The sequence below is a fragment of the Pithys albifrons genome, chromosome 2 (assembly GCF_047495875.1).
Source record: "Pithys albifrons albifrons isolate INPA30051 chromosome 2, PitAlb_v1, whole genome shotgun sequence".
In the NCBI taxonomy this organism is placed as follows: domain Eukaryota; kingdom Metazoa; phylum Chordata; class Aves; order Passeriformes; family Thamnophilidae; genus Pithys; species Pithys albifrons.
The window spans coordinates 35,562,819-35,584,909 of NC_092459.1; the positions used below are offsets into that span (position 1 = coordinate 35,562,819).

The window sequence follows — 22,091 nt, forward strand, 5'->3', positions numbered from 1 at the left end:
CTTCTTTTTTGCTCCCCTGCCTCTTGTTCTCTTTGACATGCTGAATGAAATCCCAGCTAACAGAGCACAAGACAATAGCACAATCTGCTTCAGAAGCAGAGATGACAAATTCCTTTGCTGCTCATCTCCATCATGACAAAAACATTCCCTGCTCCATTAGTTACGCCAATACAATTGTCATAAGGCAAAAGCTGTAAAGTGAGCACAAGGTTCAGACTGAAAATGCTCTAACATGTAATTATTGTACATTCTGATTTCAGAATCTCCCTTGAAATTATCAGAATTGAAAAATACCCCAGGGAATAGATCTCTTCAGAGGCCAGTTCAGAGAGGTTGAGAAAATGCAGTATTTGAGAAATGACCACAATCAAGCTCACTCATTCTGACCTGAGTAATAACCTGACACCGTAAAACTGTATTGAAGCCAATTTTTAGGTAAGTAAAAATTTAAACCCAAATCCACTCCCACGACATGTTAATAGAACATAAAAGTATCCATAAGGTGCACCCACATCTGTGCATTTCTTTCTATAGACTCGATGTAGATTTACAGTCGGTTTAAAACTACCTCTGTTAGTCAGTATGACCTTTATGACTTGTCCACTAGCTGCTAGTTCAGGTATTTGCTTCACCTGTGGGCCTGCAGAACAAGGTCCAATGATGAGTTTCTGCAATGTCACCTGGCAATACCCTGCACTGGGGTTACTCTGCTCAGTCTTCTGGCGCTGCAGAACATGGTCATACAGTAGATTAGAAACTGCAGCTGGGCTAAGAGCTTTTGGCTGGACAGGGATGAGACTGAACCGACAGCTCATGGGCTCTTCTTTAAATCACATATCTAGCAAGTAAATTGAACTTAAAATAATCCAAAATCTAAGCAAAAAGCAAAGGATCTCAATTTACCAGCCAGCTGCAGAATGCATTTTTGGTTGACATGGATTACGAAATCAGATCTGATAATACTTTTGTTTATTATTCCTTTTCCTCCTTTGTCTTGTCTTAATCCTTCGTTCATTTACCTGTAACAATTCTAGTCACTGATGTATTTCAAGATATACTTTTTTCTTTTTTTTTAAACTTATTTTGCATAAATCTATATTCTTCAACCTTTGCAAACTCAAAAAGTTTAAAGTTATACAATTTCTCAAAGAGCTTACACATAAGTGAGGTCGGTACTGATATAAAAACATAAATAAATCTATACCTTGTTCTTCCCTTTTGGAGCTCTTGGCCACACTAAATCTTCAAGCGTTAACAATATTTTATATGTAAATAAAATAGATTAAAAATGTATTAAAATTGTAAAATGTAATTCAGGCCAAAGAATGCCTTCGCATTTTCTACTCAACTGGTCCAAAGCTAAGCAGAATGCCAAGAAAGCTCCTGAAAATAACTAATTAGTTTTCTTGCACGACAGCCAAAACAGTTAAACAAAATTCTATGCATTCCCTCAGATAGCAATAGGGATGCAAAACACGTGACTTCTAAAGGAGTAATTCATATTATACTAGTCACCTGTAAGTAATACCCAAATTAGCTTTAATGAGCTTTGCTGAAAACTTTCTTCCATTCCAGGAAAACAATTGCAACTGAAGAGTTGGAGATTAGCACAGAGTATGGCAGGAGATCTGTAATCACCCAAGATGTAACTGATCACAGTAAGAACTGTTTGCAAGTAATTCCAGCCTGAAGTGAACCATAAATGCATTTGAAATTCCCAAAGACAACCACATGAAAGGCTTACACCAGAACCGTTAAAGCAAGTTAACAGATCCCTGCATGCGTGGAAATTGCCTTTATGAAAGTTTCATATATACTGTCTTTCTAAATAAAGTTAGGGGGAATGACCTAATCTTTTGTATTCTTAAAACCAGTAGTTGTTTTGCTGCGTTTTCTCTTTCGTTCTTTCTTATATTTTTAATATTACTGCAAAGCAATGCCAATTGGACAACCTCATTCTATACTCGTTTCCTGAAAGAGAGGTATCTTCTTCAAGGACAGTAAGTATGAACTACTTCAACCTGCAAGTAAAGTATTAACTTCCACAGCCCTTCAAGCACTAATTAGCAAAATATGTTAATACGCAAAAAACCAACTTCTTCCCATGGATTTAAAAAATAAAATAATATCAATCATTCGTAGAAATTGTCCTTTGGCACTAATATTAAAGAAATATTCAATTGCAGAGTTAAGCTGTCCTGATGCTTCAAATAATAGGGAAATCTCATCCTCAAATCTGTTGAAAAGAATTTCAATTGAAAAAAAATATTCCATCAATAGCTTTTTATTGAACTGACCATATTAAAATAAATTTAGAAATCTGTACTATGTAAAGTACTTATCCATTGAAAGGTTTTAGTTTTATCTTAGAGTCCTCCTCTTAAAGTAATTTTATTTTGCACTTCATGAAAAAATGCAGAGGGAGGTGTTGTGAAATGGCAAGACTGATTTCATGCCAATAAATACTGAAATGCAATATAACTGTGAAAGTTTTACAGAACAACAAATTAGGCAAAGTTAAAGTTCATGCCCTGGGTACTTGAGAGCTGAATTGATTAAGAGACTTAAATGTGGGAAACATAACACACCAGATGCGAGACCACCTCCCAAGCTCCACAGCCCATATTATGCACATATACCAGTATCCTATTCTTCCAACACATCCATATTTGCCACCTTTAATAAAATATCTCTTTTGCAATAAAAAGAACTAATAAATAAATAAATAAATAAAAGAGTAGCCACTTCTGTCAAGAACACCTAAGGATTGCACCCTAAGGACACTGGCAAGCCGTTACTTTCTCAAGGACCTTAGAAGGAGTAAAGGGAATAAAAAGTACCAGGCTTTTTATCTCAACAGTATGGAACCTAATCTATGTCATTTTAAGAATAATATTATATACGTCATTAGAAAGCTGCCTGGCTGAAGAGGCTCCTACCAGACACAACAGCTTGTGCAACCACTTTTGAGCTGACAGCATGGCATTTCTTGCATTATGCTCTTAATTTCTCAGTGAAGCAGAGGTCGTGGAAAATATTCCATTATCTGCTTTTATGTCCCTGAGACAGTGCATGGTTCTTTGCAGTAATTATCCTCACAGACTCAATTTATACATGTTTCACATGTAAATGTGTGTTCAGTAAGACAGATCATTCACAGAACTGACATTTCAAGAATACTGACATCAAAGGCCTGAGAAAGGAAAGAAAGTTAATAATGGCAATATGGTCTCCTGTATGTGAGAAGTGCATTAGGCTTCAGAAGAGCAATGTGGAAGATCATCTCATGTGTTCAATACTTCAAGGAGCAGAAGTTACAGCAACGTACAGAGCCTCCAATATTACTGAAATATAACAGGAAACTGCACTGATCTACACTGGCAGATATTTAGTGTAAGAGCCAATAAAGTTCTTTTGCTAATGTGAAATAAAAAGGTCAAGAAAGGAATAATCACTTTTTGTGGCTACTGTACTGAGTTTACCATGAATACTCCAGCCCAGACTTCAAACAACAAATACAGACATTTTACAGCCTGTTTTACAACTGACTCAAACAGCTCATTAGCAAGTTTAAATAATTTAAATTAGCATGACAAGTTAAAGATGTTTTAGTCTTAAATAAATTAAACTAAGCCACTACTCAATCATTTAGTAATTCAGATCATCTGAAATAAAGGTGACAGAAACACATCAATTCAAAAGGTGATGAAAATTTTATCAAATTTTAGAAGTATTTCCATGATCTGTATGAAATAGACTATGTTTACTATTTCAAAACATAAAGCTTTAGCAAGAGATGAGGTTCTGCAGCAATTTCTTTAGATTCTCTTCCAGCCTTTTCTCACATTCAGAGAATGTCATCTCAATACCTGTGATTTATTTCAAAGACAAAGAGCTCACCCCTGAGCAGTCACCACTGCTATTCTGTAGATAAGTAACTTCTTATGAAATGCGATTCCCACATTCAGCCAGTGACTCAACTTATATTCCTCCTGAAATCCTGATTTACCAATCTAGGCCTAAAAATTTGGCCCTGTTTATGAACAAAAGGAAACAGCACTGAAATTGTTACAACAGTTATGCAGTGTGCTCCTTACCCCATCCAGGAGAGTGTTTGCTAGATGTGCACGAAGATCTTTACGAAACGGAAATTCCAGGTTAGATACATGAAAAATGGAGTTGTCTCTATCAACCATATAAACTTCATTCTTGCCATCAATCAGCATCATGTACCTGCAAAGGCAATGTTATTATAGTTAAGAGTATATCCTCAAAATCTCTACTATTTTGTTTTATATAAGTGCTAAAAACAAGCAATCATGACAGACATTAAACACTTTACAAGAACATTTTTACATTAAACATTTAAACCTGTTGCCTCAGGAAAGCAGATAATTTAGTTAAATGCAATTATCACAAAGAAAGTATTTCAAAGATAAAAATTCAGAATATATACATATATATATATAAGAATTTTGCTGTGTCCAGCTAAAATTATGCCTGAAAGCCTATTAAAAATAACAGGGGTTTTAATGCTGTAAGAAATACATGAAGCTAACTCAGTTAGATGCCAAGAAAAGATCTTTTACTCCAACTTTTCCTTTATTTAGTGGACCAGAACCTTGCCATATCTAAATCTGCAGAGTTTCATTCAAAAGAACCACCTTTCCTTTCTATCACTGGTTATCTGTCACTGCAGCATTGAAAAGTCCCAGCCAACAACTGAGCCCCTTTTCATTAAAACACTGACACATTTTGCCATGGTGCATTTCTCACACTACACACAAAGAAACCCCCAAACTTTACCACATTATCACCAGTAGCTTGTGAGCTTGTTTTCGTTGCAGACGTGAATTGTCTACAATTTTTTTTACCTTATGACAGCACTTGGGAGCCCAAGTCATTAAATTAGACCTCTCTAAGCTAATACCACAGGAGATTGTTCATTAAAGGTAACACACTGTACAAATGAAAAGACATTGAACAAATAGACAAAAACAGAATAAAAAAGACAAGTAAAAATGGGGGGGAAAGAAAAAAGAAAAAAAAAAGACAATAATAACAACAAGAGATGCTAAACAGCACAATAGCTGCAACACACCTAAGTTACCTTTGTAAAGTTTTCTTTGATCTTTGCAACAAGAGTACCAAAGCAGAGTTTTGGGAAGAGTAACAAGGCAGTTGTGCTGACAAAGCTCTTCTCAAACTTGTGCAGCAACCTAGGAGCACACATACCTTCTGACTGGACACAGGAATCCGAAGAAATTTCAGTGGAAACTAATGTCAAAGGCCAGATGCAACAGTCAACAACTTGGCAGTGAATGAGAAGTCCTAAAGGTGCTGACATTTCTTCCCTGTGATGATGATGAGGCACTGGAAGAGGCTGTCCAGATAGGCTGGGCAGACAGCCCCATACCTAAAACTGTTCAAGACCAGGTTGGATGGGGCTCTGAACAACCTGGTCTAGTGAAAGATGTCCCTGTCCATGGCTGGGGGCTTGGAACTAGGTGATTTTTATGGTCTCTCCCAACCCAAACCATTCTGTAATCCATATACCACAAGTGCTGAAAGTGAAAACCAGCACTTTGAATCTGATGTGGTAAACTAAGATAGAAACTGTTGTGGGGCTCAGAAGGTTGGCAAAGCTAAAAATACCAGAAAAGCTCCTCTTTAGAACAAACAAGATATTATTGCACTTAGTAAGACCAGTGAAAAGAACAATCTAGTTATCAAGATGTGTTCAGATGTTCAGACAGGAAACACCATGGCTGAACAGCAGTACAAAAAAATCAGCAGACAAGAGACAAAGTAAGTCCAAGTTCTGCATTTCAATCAAACTTGAGTTATGTCAGTTTTACTAATTATCACCTGAGCTGTTGTAAAGAAACTGGTGTCTGATCATGCCATAACTGACCATGCTGGTGTTCTACACTAAAACTAAGAGTACAACCCTATATTGAGCTTATTTTTTCAGTGATTCATTCATCTCACCTATACTAAAAGCACAAGTGTTATTTTAAAGGTTTTATTCTGTAAAAGAAGTCGAAATCACAGAAAACCAAAAAGAAAGAAAATAGGAGCACTACTGTCAAGAAAAGTTCAAAGTTTTAAAACTTTGCAACATTTAACGTTTTTGAATAGCCCATGCTAAAATAGGGAAGGGACAGTTGCTTGAACAGTACACAATAGAGAAATACCAGATAAAAAGGTTATAGGAATTTCACCATCTACACCAGAATATTGTGAAAGCTAGCAAGCATATTTTGAAGACTCATTCAGCAAAGAACATTATATACTTGCAAAAGTCTTTGGACATATTGTGGGGGGAACAATACTTTCCATAATTTATCCATTTCTCCTTTGAAAGTCCTGGTTATAAAGCATGTGTACGTGTATGGCCAAACTTCATGAACGCAGATTTGGGCAGGGCTCTCACCACGTGGGTGTGCCCTTCCAGCCTGCACAGTGGATTTTTTAGGTGAGGCACAGCGTGCACAGAACTGGCCCCACCCTTTAAGTCCTGAGGTCCATCTGCCATGGCCGAGCGAGCTTGGACAGTGACAGTGAAGTCCTCGGGACTGTCACAGCACCCGGTACTAACCGGGGCTGACCCTGCTGAGCATCCGAGATGTGACGGGATGGGATGGCAGGGAGGCATTGAACTGCCAGGGGACAGTCCCCACTGAGACTCGAACTCAGGACCTTGGGATTCGGAGTCCAGAGTGCTCTCCTTTACACCATGTTGTCTCTAAAATTCCCCACTGCTCTTACAAGTAATGCCCACAGGCTCTCTCCTGTCAAAACGAAGCAGCAAGCATTCCCCAGAAGCCTTGAAGGCCAATGGTCTACTCAGGCAGCTGTTCTGTTGTGTGCACAGATCCTCTCTCTAGAAATCAGTAAATCTGACTACAGGAGCACAGGACCCTCTGTGCAGCTTAAATAAATGCTTTCTTTCAATATTATGACTATAATCATAATTCACTATACATCAACTCAACTACTGTTTCTCCACACACAAGATGAGTACTTCAAGATGTACAAATCAGTTAGGGGGAAAAAAAGCCATATATGAGCATAAAAACTAAGTAGGAGGAGTAGATTAAATCCATGCAGCATTAGAACAGCTGAAAGTTGTACATGAGATGCTTTATGAAAAAAAATTCAATATACATTCAATTAAAAAATGTGGCACCAGTTCTTCAGATGCAAGAATATTCCACAGACAACATTAATTTTTCAAACCATGCTAATTTATTCAAAACTAAAACTAACTATAAAGAGCATGTTGTGTTCTTCTCAAAAATAAAAGAATCCATTGGAAGGAAAGAAGAGGTATGTAAATAACAGAAATAAAAGCACTCTAATTTTAATTTTATAAATAAACTTAAGCAACAATCTCTGCACTTCCCTATTTACTGCTGGTTTAAGCACATGCTTTCAGTGTAACTTTCTTCAATGACAAAACAGCATCTAATGCTTCACAAGAGCTAGCATTTTAAAAAAAACATACTTCTATCTTCAATACATATGTGGCATAATAAGAGATCTTTCGACTGCTTTGGAAAAAACCAAAACACAAACAATAAAAAGTTTTGTTTTCAGCCACCTAAAACATCTACGTGTCAGACAACATACAGAAGATTTTCTCAAAATCTATTACTTCAATATCAAAATGAACATACCACCACCTTCTCCAGATCTTTCTCTCAACATAAAATCCAGGGAAATTTATGTAGAAATTGGTAGTTGGACACCTCATCAATACTAGTGGCAAGGTTCCTTCTCTTTCAAACCACAGCACTAACACTACATCTTTTCTTCCATGATTTCTCTTTTATTAAAATTTGTCGGTGTTAGCTGTTAATACCATAAATCCTAAATGAGAGCAACAATGGTGAGTCTTACAACTGAGTCCAAAGATTCCCAAGCAAAGATCACTATGAACCTCAATTATGTAACTCAGAGGGTGGTGAGGCACTGGAACAGGTTCCCCAAAGAAATTGTGGATGTCCATTCCTGGAAGTATTCAAGGCTAGGTTGGATGGGCGCCTGAGCATCTTGACCAAGGGAATGACATCCCTGACCATGGTGGGAGGGTTGGAATTACATGATCTTTGAAGTCCCATCCAACCCAAACCATTCCATGGTTTGTACAATTCTATATCTTACCTCAGAGAGCTACTGAGATAAAAAAAGATTTTCAAAAATTTGGCATTAGCAGATAAGCACTTACACCATCACACAGAGCATGCCTCTGGCCAACACCACAGACAAAGAAAGAAGAACCACAATTTCTCAAATATATCACCAGGGACAGCACATGGGAGCTGAACTGTCATGCCTTGTACCACCCACTGTGAGCACTACTTGCTCTTACAGATATTGTGTGAGCATCCAAAAGTTCCAATTAGTAACAAGGCCCCATTATTTTAGATTCTATGTGAATACACAAGATGCAGTCAGCAATAACACAGGGGGGCACGGGCTCAAGCTCTGCCAGGGGTAATTGAAGTTGGATATCACAAAAAAATTCTTTGCAGAGAGAGTAATCAGGCATTGGAATGGCCTGCCCAGAGAGGTGGTGGATTCCCCATCCCTGGAGGTTTTTAAACTGAGATTGGCTGTGGCACTGAGTGCCATGATCTAGTAAATGGACTGGAGTTGGACCAAGGGCTGGACTTGATGATCTCGGAGGTCTTTTCCAACCCAGTCGTTTCTATGATTCTATGACATGGTCCTGCTTTAGATGGCTCAATCTGAATGTAAAACTAGGTAACTAAATAAAAGAGCAAAGGCAGAGCAGCAGCAGATCAGTAACAGAACTGCTTATTCACCTTTGAAAACTACACATGGAAGCACAGAATCATGTCTGAGCTACAAACATCATCTCTCCAAACTGTCAGTCCAACCCCTAGAAACCAGTTTCCTCTGAAATAGAAGTTCTGACAAGTGAGTTAAAGAAAAAAAGGGTCACACTGTCTACACAGATTAATCTCCCCAGCAGATAAAATATCTAGACATAGACATGCTAAAATCTAGTTTCATTAGAAGCTACTTTCCATTCACTTCTGATCCTGAGGCTAGGTCCATTATCAATTCTAATTGGACATTAGTATTAACATGATAATTCAGGAAATAGGACGGAAATTTCATTAGCAAAGAATTACAGCTCTTGGCATTAGACAAGCAGATCTCCAAATCACCTACCAGAGTATTAATAACTTTAATCTTTAAACATTAAAAAATGTCAACAACCAAATAAAGTTTTCTCTTTGGAATCAATTATTTTTAGCATACCCAAATAAAGAAAACTCTTTCAAAGACTCATTTGCCTCCATATATACCCTGGTCATGCAGTCTGCATCAGCTCAGTCCCAAATACATGCAGTAAGAATGATTTTATTACACTTCCATTTTCAGTTGAGTTTGTTTTGGTGGTGGTGGTAGTGTGTTTTTGGTTTTTACACAATTTTGAAGCTGACAGGAGCTACAATGAAAAAGCTAAGTTACTGTTGTAGCTTTGATGTAAATTCTCTCCCTGTCACTAACTCCCCATGTCATTAGTTAACAAAAGAAGTAGTTAACTACTACCAATTCCTTCTTGATCGTTTTGGGTGGGACATCACACAGCTTTGGGGGAAGGCTGGAGCTGTGTGTTTTATCTTGCCACTGCTGTTTCTCCTGGTTTTCGGCATTTGGGGGCCCCGGTCGCCGCTCCGGCCTCACCATCGCCAGCAGTGTCACGGCCGCCCACCCCACCACGGCAGCGACCCGAGAAAATAGGAGTCACAGCTGCCTTTTGGGACATGCTGCGGCTCCCCACTCCCAGCTTTTCTTCTTCGTTTGGGACAAAGGACAGAGAGAGAGAGAGAATTCATCTGAGTGCTCACTGCTCATCTCTGTCTCGCTGGGAAAAGACTGAGAACTCACCCTGCAGAAAGTCAAGGTGTGACACTGACCCTGTCCATAAATATAACTCTTCCAGAAGGAACCTACTGTTTTGGGGGTTGTTCTCTTTTGTTTTTACTTGTGGTGTTGGGGGAGTAGTTTGCTCTGGTCTGTTTACAGTTATATCTATATCTACAGATAGATATATACATATATATACATATAGTAGTTAAGAACAGTTATCCTTCTTATATCCATTTTCTAATTAAAGTTCCTTTAATTTAATAAAGAGTGACATGATTATTGTGGAAGAATCCTCTCTTCTGCTTTTTGGTAAACATTTTGGTTTCTTCCCTCAAACTAAGACAGTTAGAAACTGAGGTTTCTTCTTTATATGGATGTTTATCAGTTTTCATATTAAATTTGAAAGTACACTTCAGGAAAATATTATTTAATCCAAAATTAGACAAATTGCTTGGTGTCCCCTGACCTACAGTCATTGAGATTAAGGAACAAGAACAGAACTCTATCTCCCAAGCTGTAAATTCAACACTGCACCCAGCAGAACACGTGGCCTCTACCCTCTTCCCCAGATTCTGAGGATTCACAAAATTGGCTTTGAAAATACTCCTGAGCATAGTACATCCCTACACATCCTGCAGTGCTTGCCAAAACATATTTACAGTGAAACTGATCTCCTAGAAGTTCACAGAAGTTTTGCCTCTGACTTCAATTATATGATGTGCCTCATCTATGTTTGAATTCTTTCTCAGCCAAAATCACAGCAACCATCTTAGCAATAAGGTTACATATGTTAATTTTGTGCTCTATAAGAGTTTTAAAACCTTAACTATAATACAAAAATACAGCACAGCTTCCTCAAACTTTAAAACCTCATCTTCTGAGTTTGAGTTCAACACAAAAGTAATTTTCTGAAAAAAATCTAGAAGTAGGAAATGGATTAGAAAGACTGTTTTAAAGGAAGCTTAAAAATTCAGCTTCTCTAGGAGCTTTCTTTGCCCTGCAGTATTTCTTTAGACAGGCTATATCAAAGAAGATTATTTATTTCAACACAGCATCGCTGTTGCTGCTTTTTACTCATTTTCCTTTTTAAATATGCCTGTGTCTGTATTATCACATTAAAGAATGCAAAATGCAAGAAATTCCATCAACTCTAAGAATATACTGCAGCTCCCCATTCGCAAGTGAGTTCATTACAAAGCCTAGAATTCAGTCTTGTGAAAGTGCTGCCCTCCCACACAAATAAGCATTACCCAACTCCAAAGAGCAAGTAACATCACTCATATCTTTGCTAATGCAGAGATAACAATGAAATCCTGTTGCAGATATGATTTTTAATTTCTTAATTTTCTTTTACAAGTGGCAATGCTTAAAAATCATGAGAGTGTCATCACTCTGCAGATCGATCATCTAAGATGAGGTAAAGCCACTGAGCACTTTACTTTGGACCCTGGCACTCCCTCCTGGCAAGAAAGCATCAACTTCTGGCCAAGCACTGCAGAAAAGGCCAAGAGAATGAAAATTAATGACTGCCCTCTGCGCGCTGACAGTAGGAGACCATCTATCTGTGTCACTTAAGCTGCTGCAGTTCCATGTGCTGACCTGAATCTCGACCGTGCTGGGTCTAGAGTAAGTTTAAATTAGAAGAGTTTGAAGTTGGCTTGTAGCAGATGGAGCAATACAGGCTGAAGTCCTGATAAACTGGGGAAGGCTCAGCTTGCTTTCTTCTATTAATTGCTGCTGGTAATGGTCACTGCTTCAAACTCTGTCTCCTGAAGGATGACAAAGCCTGAATACAGCAACACTAACACAAGAACTTACATGAAGACTTAAAATAATATTTTCAACAGGTAAACAAAAGGAAAGCAATGTCTTTTTAATCAGCACACTGACAGCTCTGTCATAAACACCTTCTCCAAATTTGTACTTATTTTCATTTGCACAAGTACCCAGCATATCAACCAGCAAGAAACACTGCTTACTACACATAAGCTGCCATACAATTTTGTATTTGACTTGACAGTTCAAATTCTAAATAATTTTTTCTAAAATTACACACAGACCTCTGGAAGTTACTCTGTCCTGGGTATAACAACACCTCATATTTCTAGGTTAAAGTCTGCCATCAACACTCTCCACGGGTTTTTAAACCAAAAAAATCCCTTAGATTCTGACTGATAGTCATTTCCAATTAACAGTCTCCAACTTCAATATTTCTCATTCATGACCTTGCATTCTCTACAACTAAATATCCTTCCAGTTTTATTATTCTGCTCCTCAGTGAATTCAGCAGCTTGTCTCCCTCATTTGTTTGTCAGAAACTATTTGGTTTCTGTTTCAAAATTCTTAATGCAATTACAAAATTAATATTCAGGACCTCCACTTGTGACTTGTTATGTATTTTCTTCCAAAACCATCCACTGCCATTTCCTTTCAATCCGGTTTTTACCTCTCTTATCATTCTATTGAATTTCTTAGCCTTAATCACTATTAAAAAAAAATTGGAATTTTGTCACAGTCCAGAAGCACGACATCTAGTAGTATTCCTAGGTCAAAAACCCAATTTTCCATTTTCCAAACTCCTACCAAAATGGTTAATTAAACTCAGAGGAAATGCCATTCCTCATCTATACTGCAGACTGTGTTCCTCAGTCTGTCTATTAACTACTTCCCTTAATTTAACCAACTCTGTCATTTTATAAAGAGAAAACCTGCACTATTGATCTATTATCTCTCATTACAATCATAATGTTTAAATTTAAAGCAAAGCCTTTTCATCAATGATCCAAACTTATCTTCTACAATCAAGATTTATTTTTCCCTCAATATTAAACCACTGTTACTAGGCTGCTGTTTAGTAAGTAAATGTATCTTGTGTATCTCTTACTATGTTCAGAATCACCTGGATTTGTCACCCGTCAAAATTCTCCACCTATTCTCCAGCCTCAAAAGAGTTCAGCCTCTGCTTAATTTTCACAGTTTTAAGGTGTCTGCTTGGGGTGAAATGATCAGTTCTGTAATGCTTTAAAACTATGGCTAAACTCTTTCTATGGAGGTCAAGCACTCAGCTTGCATTAGATGTTCACGTGTGCTCATAGTGGAACTCTGATCAGACTGGGTATCTGCAGCAGATTCAGCAGTAATCCAGAAGTTTATCTTAACAATCCTGTAGTGACTTTTTTCAAACCCAGAACTTTGTAACAATTTTTTTATCCTTCAGCTATTAGGAGAATAAAACGTTATTTCTCATATTTTGTGTCTTTCCAAAACAAAATTAATGCTTTCCAATATTCATGTTACAGTCAAGAAAGTTATCCCAGTGCATCTGCTATGCCAACATCTAATTTCATGACAAATCATAAGGTTTCCAACATTCAGCCTCATCTTCTGAATCACTTGTTCAATATATCGCTGCCCTGACTCAATGCTAATATGGAAAAAAATAATTTTCTAGTCTTATTGATCATCTCATATAACACAATTAATTTTGATATTCAGAGCATTATTTCAGTTGGAAAAGACCTTTAAGATCATCAAATCCAGCTGCAAACCTAACACCACCAAGTCCACCACTAAACTGCATCCTTTAAGTGTTCCACCAACACGTCTTTTAAATACCTTCAGGCATTCATGATTTGGTATCCATCAATTCATCCTACTTATCTGAGAACAAAGAACTTAATTTCCGTAAGATTTGTTAAGGTGGTATTCCCTGCATATGTCACAACTTTGTGCAAGCCACCACTGTGGGATCAAAGATACCACACAGCTTATACAGGTACTCAGTCTCCTCCACATCAAAATCTTTTTCTTATTCTTGCCTGCCTCCACTCTCCTTTGAACTCTGAACGCAAGTTTCCCTTTTCACTTGCTCCCCTTGACAATCCAAGGTCCAGAGATGATTCCTTGTGACTGTTATGGCCCTGAACATCATCAAAAGGCAGTGGATCTGCACATGGCATTTACTACAGAAATCTTCAGGATGCCCAAAAGTACAGCAATAAACAATGCAAGCTTTGATATCTGCAAAGGTACCACAATCAGGAAGAGAGATGTGACCACACTTCCCCACCTACACAAGGTTTAAATTAACTTTGTCAGCTGAGAAAGCTCATACAGCAGCTACTTCTTAGTGGTCAGTGAGAGCACAGAAATGCAGCTGCAGTCAAAACCAGCAAGCAGCATTAGGTCACATAACTAAGAGGTTAATGCCACAGACAGCAACTATGTTGTGCCATTATATAACTTAATGGCATCCCCTAACCTGGGATACAATGTGCACCAGCATTAATAGAAAGCAGTTTTTGAATAAAAGAATCAACAGCAAGACTAAGGACAGTGGAAAAATGCGTAAGAAGTGTGGAAACTGGTATCATTCCTCCTAATAAAGTATTGCAATTCAGACTGAGCTCAAACTTTAGTTTTTCCTGTTTTCTAAATCAAAGATAAAGATGCCTGTAATTAATTTAACACATGGCAAATTCAAAACTAATGCAAAACTACATTTTCTATCCAAAGTATTATTAGACCGTGAAACTCCTCTGGTAAAATGAAGAACTAAGGTTAAAAAAAGACTATCCAGTTACAGTGTTTTTCTTATCTGTCTTCCAGGGTTTTAATTAAGTTAGAGTGCTGTGGGGGTTTTGTTTCTTCATGTCTAGAAGGGTATTAAACATTATGAGTTAAAGTTGCCTTGCAAGCATTATTTGGCCTACAACAAAGGCTAAATTAATTTATAACTGCTATATATTGAAAAGTTCTTACAGTGAATTATGATGTGTCTGGTGTGAAACAAAAGAATTGTCAACAAGGTAGAAAATATTTGACCCAGTAACAATCTGTATACTAAGATTTATTTTAAATACTAGATTCTTAATGCTGTTAAGAATCTACATATTAAAGTACATTTCTAAATTAGTGATAGGAATACTATTGGAAAACAAGCTGTAAGATTAATGCAACAAATTACATCTCAGGCTTGACTGAATGATAGAATTAGTTCATATTTTGTATTATTGTTGTTACAATTACTATTATCTTCATTATTTATTGAAGACAAAGGTTCAAGCTTGCTTGAACTTGTTTGACCCCATCCCCCTCCACAAATTTAGAGAGAAATTCATGCCTGAAGCAACAGGCTAAAACAATATATAAATATATATATATATATACATGAAAGAAAAAAATTAATTTAGCATCAGATGACAAGTAGTTACATTCCTTCTTTCCCCAAACAAGAGAACCATAATGTCTTTCACAGAGGGCCATAACGTAGCAGTCAAGAAACGAGTAACAGAGCTTTGAAAAAGAGGATTCCCTTAACTTTGAACAGATTTATGCCAAAATGTATTCTGGCTCAATTCCACTCATATCACTGGCACAAGCCTTAGAACACAACTGCCACTTATGCTCACAGACTAGAAGACAGCTCCAAGAGAAAGGGCTGCCCTAGATATCTGTATAGTTAAACTTCACAAATCGAATTTCATTCTGCCCTGAATGAGCTTAAGCTGTTACACTTCATGGATGTGTTTGTAATCCCTCTCCAGAAGATCCAGCAGCACAGGATGTATTGTTCCACTATTACAAGTGGTATGGGAGAAAGGAAAATAAATAAATAAACAAGTAATCAATGATATTGGTCGTTTGAACATCAGGTACACATGCAGGCAACACCATTTATCTTGATCTAATTGGAACATTTTGGGACTATAGTTGAATATTCTATTATTATTCATGGCACAAGCTACCTAATAAGCATTTTAATGCATCAACTATTTATGAATAAAGAAAAGAGCTTGCTTCGAAGACAATCTGTCCAAATACTCAAATAGTTATGTATGAATAATCAGTTAAGTAGTACTTTTCAAAGAGCCCAGAATTCTGACCATGAAGCTGTCAAGAGCCTGCTGCTTCACAAAATACACTTCCTGTATGATACCCCATTAGCAGCGCTCTTTAACCACTTAAGAAAGGGACACAAAACCAACAGTTCTTCCACCACTTATTTTCAGAGTCCTGACAGTGCTGCAGGCACACATAAATGAGAAACCACAACCTAGAGAAAGAATGCTTTCTTTGGCCATTCAAGTCAATCTGGATCCAGGTGAGGGATGACATGTTCTGACACACCTATTTATTCATTCCTCTACATTGATTCAATCATTTTAAAAACAAGCCTTTAGGAGATGGAAAAGCAACACAGTGATGTGGATGTGCCATACTAACAAATACAGAAATACACCATCACCACCACCACCACTCCAAAGATTCTTGCAAAGCCCAGCATATCCTTATACTCAATGGTTCCACATACTGCTCTAATACCTTATGACACCCTGTGTTGCCTCTTTTGACCTAGTCTCCCAGTCAAGAGATCTCTCCCAGTTCCTAATGAGTAGCAAAACAGACAAGTTATCTGGTGATGCCCATGAGTCTGGCTATCAAAATGTGACAGCTTCTTTTCTGCTGTCAAAGTCAGTCTGCTAGTCAAAGTCTAGGCATGCTCTCATTCCCTGTACAATACGTAAAACAGGAGAAAAGGACAACATGTCAAAAGGTGGAAGGGATGAGGGCAGCTTGTACTGGAGCCTCTTCACCCTGAGCTACAACATCTTTACCCACAGAGAGGGCAACTGCTAAACAAACAGAAATTGTCCTTAATCCAAACTCAATTTATCGAAGTTTTATTTTTTCACTCTCAAAGGAAAACTCAAGTAAGCATAGAATATTCACAGGTTCTAATGCTGTGAAAAACAGGCTGATATCAATATTTTAATCATAAATTTTCTGCCCAACACAACCATACAGGATTATTAGATGCAAAGTGAGCAACAACTCACATCTGGGCTCCTAAACCTCCAACCTTCTAGTGTCAAAATACATCATTCTTGCCTCCTCATCCTATCTCCTCTTCTACTCCTACCTAAACACACAAAATAAAACAATTCAATTAGGCATCTGTTTTCTAGAAAATTAAGAAGAACACGGTTTAGAGTGCTCAACATCTATGAACTGCTCTTTTTAGCAATCATTAGAAAGTCAGTTCATACATTATAATCCAGAACCATGTGTGTGACTTTTATATGCTTTTGCAGAATCTTCTGATATTATGTTACCATTACACACTTCAAAGTTAACTCAACAGTTCCTAACAAATGCCTAGTACTATAGTCTATAAAAGCTATTTATTTATAGCTTTTAATTTTGACTAGAGGAAAGTTAAAGCTTTATTACAATTGTTTCAATAACTTGAACAACTTCAGTTTCCAGCCAAAATACATGCTACGGCCAGTGAAGTAAATTATTCAAAATAAAGTCAGTGAAATAAATTCCACGTGGATTGCAAACTCCTCCTAACCCAAAGTTCTTGCAGCTACTGAGGTAGAACTACTTTAAAAACAGGTAAACTTGTTTTCCCTTAAAGAATAGTTAAAATAACTAGAAAGAAGGACCATAACCAACTATGCCACATAAACAAAATCTGCATTTCTTTCCTAAGACCTTAAATACAAAGCATAATACAACACAGTGCAGAGAGCAAAGGAGTGGACTAGCAACAGTCACTTTAATCTTTTAACTAAAGCTTCTTGTTACAAATCTCTTCTTTAAGTACCATCCCATTTTGACAATTTGATGCAAATAATAATAGAAAAACTCTTACAACTACTTCTTTGGGACATTCAAAGGCGAAGGGCAAGGGCAAGGGCAAGGGCAAGGGCAAGGGCAAGGGCAAGGGCAAGGGCAAGGGCAAGGGCAAGGGCAAGGGCAAGGGCAAGGGCTGGTTTAAAGGTGCCCAGCTGATTCTTGTGGGGATTCTTCCCCCCATCCTATGATGAGGAAAGTATTCCTTCCTACTCCAAGACCATAAACATATTAACCCTAAATATGATCCAATGACAAGACACTCAAAACACAATTCACTTTCTCATTAGCTATTTGGGTCAGAAGGCAAGCTGCCCAGGAAGGAAGTATCATACCTTGAGAAAATCTCTTCTGCTCACAAATGCTTTCCAGTGATTAACAGCCCTTAACTTCCTGCTAGCACCATTTCTGAAGATGTCTGAAAACATGAGACATTTCTGCCCCCCTCCTCTAAATTAGGAAAGAATTCCTTAGCAATTCTTTAAACCTCCACTTCAGGCACTTCACCGTACTGGGCATAAAATTCAACATCCATGAGAATCTGGTCATGTCATTTGTACTGATCTAAAAACTAATCTATGGCTTCTTTTTCATTCCCAACAGAGTCTTCTTCAACTTCAACTCCACATTAATATCTTTGCTCCCAGGAGACAATCTTTCCATTCTCTAGATCTGCTTTCATGACAAGCCGGTCTGTAGTCCTTAATAATGAGATCTCAAGAGCATAGATTTGTTTTTTAATTGGATTAGTACTAGCCTCCAATGTTCTCTGTCCTCCTTCATTCTCATTATTAACTCAACTTTCTCTATAGCTTCCTCCTGTCTCTCAGGGATAACAGTGTTTCCATGAACCCATTCAACTATCTCATCTTTAATCCTTCATAGAGAGAAGCACTCGTTTTGCTTCCATGCCACCTAATTTTGGGCTAGTATCTTTTACCTCTTAATCTCTTAAAAAATATGCAAAAAGAATCCGTTTTTCAGTTTTCTCCATTTTTTAAGAGTTGTTCTTTAGCAATGGTCATTTTTTCATCAATTACTCTGGACTGAATGACTTTTGGATAACTTCTTACATTAGAAATCTGCAATTTCTGTTATGCAGGTAAGTGTCACCTTATCTTGTATAGGGAAAGAAAAAGTATTGAGCCATGGAAATTCAGGGAGAAACTTCAACCTCTTCTTCATTGTGTTTTAAGAAGATGCATAAAAAGTTATCTTAAAACCCATCGAGTTGACCTCCTTCAAGTAAGGGCCACATAATCTGCTTCCAAAGAGAAAACAACTGCCAATAATTTTAAGGTTCTTAAAAAAATAGAATTTTTCTCCAATTTTTACAAAAAGCTAAACTAGAGAAATCTAGAAAGCTATCACAAGTTTGATAATATAGTAACTTAATCAAAAGAACTATACTCAATATAAATCAATATTATATATATAGATAAATTTACTGATTGATATATTCAAGATAAATCACACTTATTTGATTAAGAAACAATCAAAAACCTGCATGTCAGTTTTATCATACAGTAAACTGTAGCTTTACTCTTTTTATTTTGTATTATGATACCAACAAAATGAGATTTATTTAGGAACAGGCCTTTTTCCTAAAATGTAATTTGTTAATAATAAAAAACCCCGACTTCAGAGATGTTTCTAACTATTCTGTTACAAATACCTTTTAGACAATTAGCAGCAATTCTCAAAGAGCTCTTTTACATTCTGTATCTACTTATTTGCATTTAAATATCTGCAAGCCATCAAACCTGCATGAATATTTTCCAAATTTAATAGCCTTTGGCAAGAGCTACCTGTTCTGGTTTTTTTTAAACAGCTGCCTTACCATAATTAAACAGCCATAGTATTATGAACATATTTATTATTTTTCACTAAAACTGCATGTGTACAGATGTGAAACAAAAAACAGTACTCCTGTATGTATGTATGTATGGCCAGACTTTGCAAACAAATATTTGGGCAGGGCTCTCCCCACGTGGGTGTGCCCTTCCAGCCTGCACAGTGGATGTTTTAGGTGAGGCACAGCGTGCACAGAACTGGCCCCACCGTTTAAGTCCTGAGGTCCATCTGCCATGGCCGAGCGAGCTTGGACAGTGACAGGGAAGTCCTCGGGACTGTCACAGCACCCGGTACTAACCGGGGCTGACCCTGCTGAGCATCCGAAATGTGACGGGATGTGATGGCAGGGAGGCATTGAAGTGCCAGGGGACGGTCCCACTGAGACTCGAACTCAGGACCTTGGGATTCAGAGTCCAGGGTGCTCTCCTTTACACTATGGGACTGCCCACTTCAGTACTTATACAAATGCAAGAAAATAACTTACACCTCTTAATAGGTTGCATTTAGTGCAGGCCACATTTCACCATTTTAAAACCTTGTCCTGTTTGATTGTATTAATTTTGATTATTCCACAGACATTTTAAAGCTTTTTATTATTCTTAGTGGTAACAGTCCCTTTTTACAAAACTGGTGTCTCACTATTTTACCAACCCTACTCCTGTCTGAACATTCAGGTCCACTCATCAGAACAAGCATCTGCTACAAATACTATTAATGAGATACATATGAAGGGATACAACTACCCCCGTGGGTTAATCACTTTACAGTACCAAGCTGATAATAGAGTTATGTAGTAATGCCTTGTAGATCATGTTACAACTACCTTATTCACATAGTAACGGCTATTTCAGAAACACAGCACTGCAAAATTGGATACATTTGTAAAACTGTACTACCTTGTAGCTACTCTTACCATACAACGTATATTTCATCTCAACAAAAGACAAAAGGCACGATTTTAGTAGTGGGAAATTTGCCCTTTGGATTTCTGTGCCTTAGGAATAGATTAGCATTAAAATTATTTATAAAACAGAGGTTTGACAATTGTTTCAATAAATATACAGGACAGAATTCACACCAAACCAGACAGAATAGCTGCAGAACTCAGTGACTTTTTTTTGATATAATAATTTAAAGCAAATTATTTCAGAGGTAGTTTCCCCCAAAACAGGGTACGTTTGCATGTAGTATTTACATACACCCAAACAGCTGGTACAAAGGAAATATTTTGCCAGAGACTGCCAATGCTAAGTGAACTTCACAGATCTTTTCATTTGAAGTTCATTTCTCTAAACCTAAGAGGCAAATGTATACATTCTTATGCATAGGCATTTATAAAAGTGAGGGGAGAAGTATTTGTTCCCAATGCACTTTTCCTCTTGGGGCAAATGTGTTTCAGCAGGCAAGCTCTAGAGCAAGAACAAGGAGTGCCCTCCCGATGGCTCATGGAACAAGAGCCTTGGAAACCAGACACAGAACAAGACCACAGTGTAGGCATAAACTCTTCAAATCAGGACAGACTAAGCAAGGGTAAGTCAAAAGACTTTGAACTCAGGGCTCCAAGAGAATGGAGGAGGACAAGTTTTGACCCAAACCAGGCTCGAAACACACACATTTACAAACATATGTAAAATACTACACTCCAGCAAAATTTCTCCAAAATAGTTTAGAGAATTATAGCCAAATCATAGAATCATAGAATCACAGAATTGGTTAGATTGGAAAAGACCTCAGAGATCATCAAATCCAACCCTTGGTCCAACTCCAGTACCTTTACCAGATCATGGCACTCAGTGCCATGTCCAATCTCAGTTTCAAAATCTCCAGGGATGTTGAATCCACCACCTCTCTGGGCAGCCCATTCCAATGCCTGATTACTCTCTCTGCAAAGAATTTTTTTCTGATACCCAGCTTAAATTTCCTCTGGTAGAGCTTAAGCCCGTGCCCCCTTGTCCTATTGCTGACTGCCTGGGAGAAGAGACCAACCCCCACTTGGCTATGACTTCCCTTCAGGTAGTTATAGACAGTGAAGAGGTCACCTCTGAGCCTCCTCTTCTCCAGGCTAAACAACCCCAGCTCCCTCAGCCTCTCCCCATAGGACTTGTGCTCCAGTCCCTTCACCAGCCTTGTTGCTCTTCTCTGGACTCGCTCCAGCCCCTCAATATCCTTTCTGAACTGAGGGGCCCAGAACTGAACACAATACTCAAGGTGTGGCCTCACCAACACAGAGTACAGGGGAAGGATCACTTCCCTGGTCCTGCTGGCCACGCTATTTTTGACACAGGCCAGGATCCCATTGGCCTTCTTGGCCACGTGGGCACACTATTGACTCATGTTGAGCTTCCTGTCAATTAGTACCCCCATGTCCCTTTCTGCCTGGCTGCTCTCCAGCCACTCTGTCCCCAGTCTGTAGCGCTGCAGGGGGCTGTTGTGGCCAAAGTGCAGGACTAATCAATTTCACAATGTTTAGTCAACATAAGATGATAAAAAATGCTCTTTTATTTAGGGAAATACTTTCTACCTTTATAAATATATGGGTAGAAAAGTTCAACAATACCAAGAAATGAAGAAAACATGCACTGCTCTACCACTGAAAAAAACAACCAACCAACCAGCAATGGGAAAAAAAACACAAAGAACCCACCACCACAACAAAAAACCCAACAACAATACAGCTCTTAAAC

General features: G+C 37.9%; 1 protein-coding gene across 1 annotated transcript in view; it reads right to left on the reverse strand.

Moving 5' to 3' along the window:
* RNGTT (RNA guanylyltransferase and 5'-phosphatase) overlaps window positions 1-22,091 on the reverse strand; it is a 186,833-nt gene that overhangs the window by 135,242 nt on the left and 29,500 nt on the right. Inside the window, exon 9 of the mRNA XM_071548735.1 lies at window positions 4,098-4,233. Within this exon, the coding sequence (XP_071404836.1) occupies window positions 4,098-4,233 (136 nt within the window). The remainder of the gene's footprint in view (window positions 1-4,097; window positions 4,234-22,091) is intronic.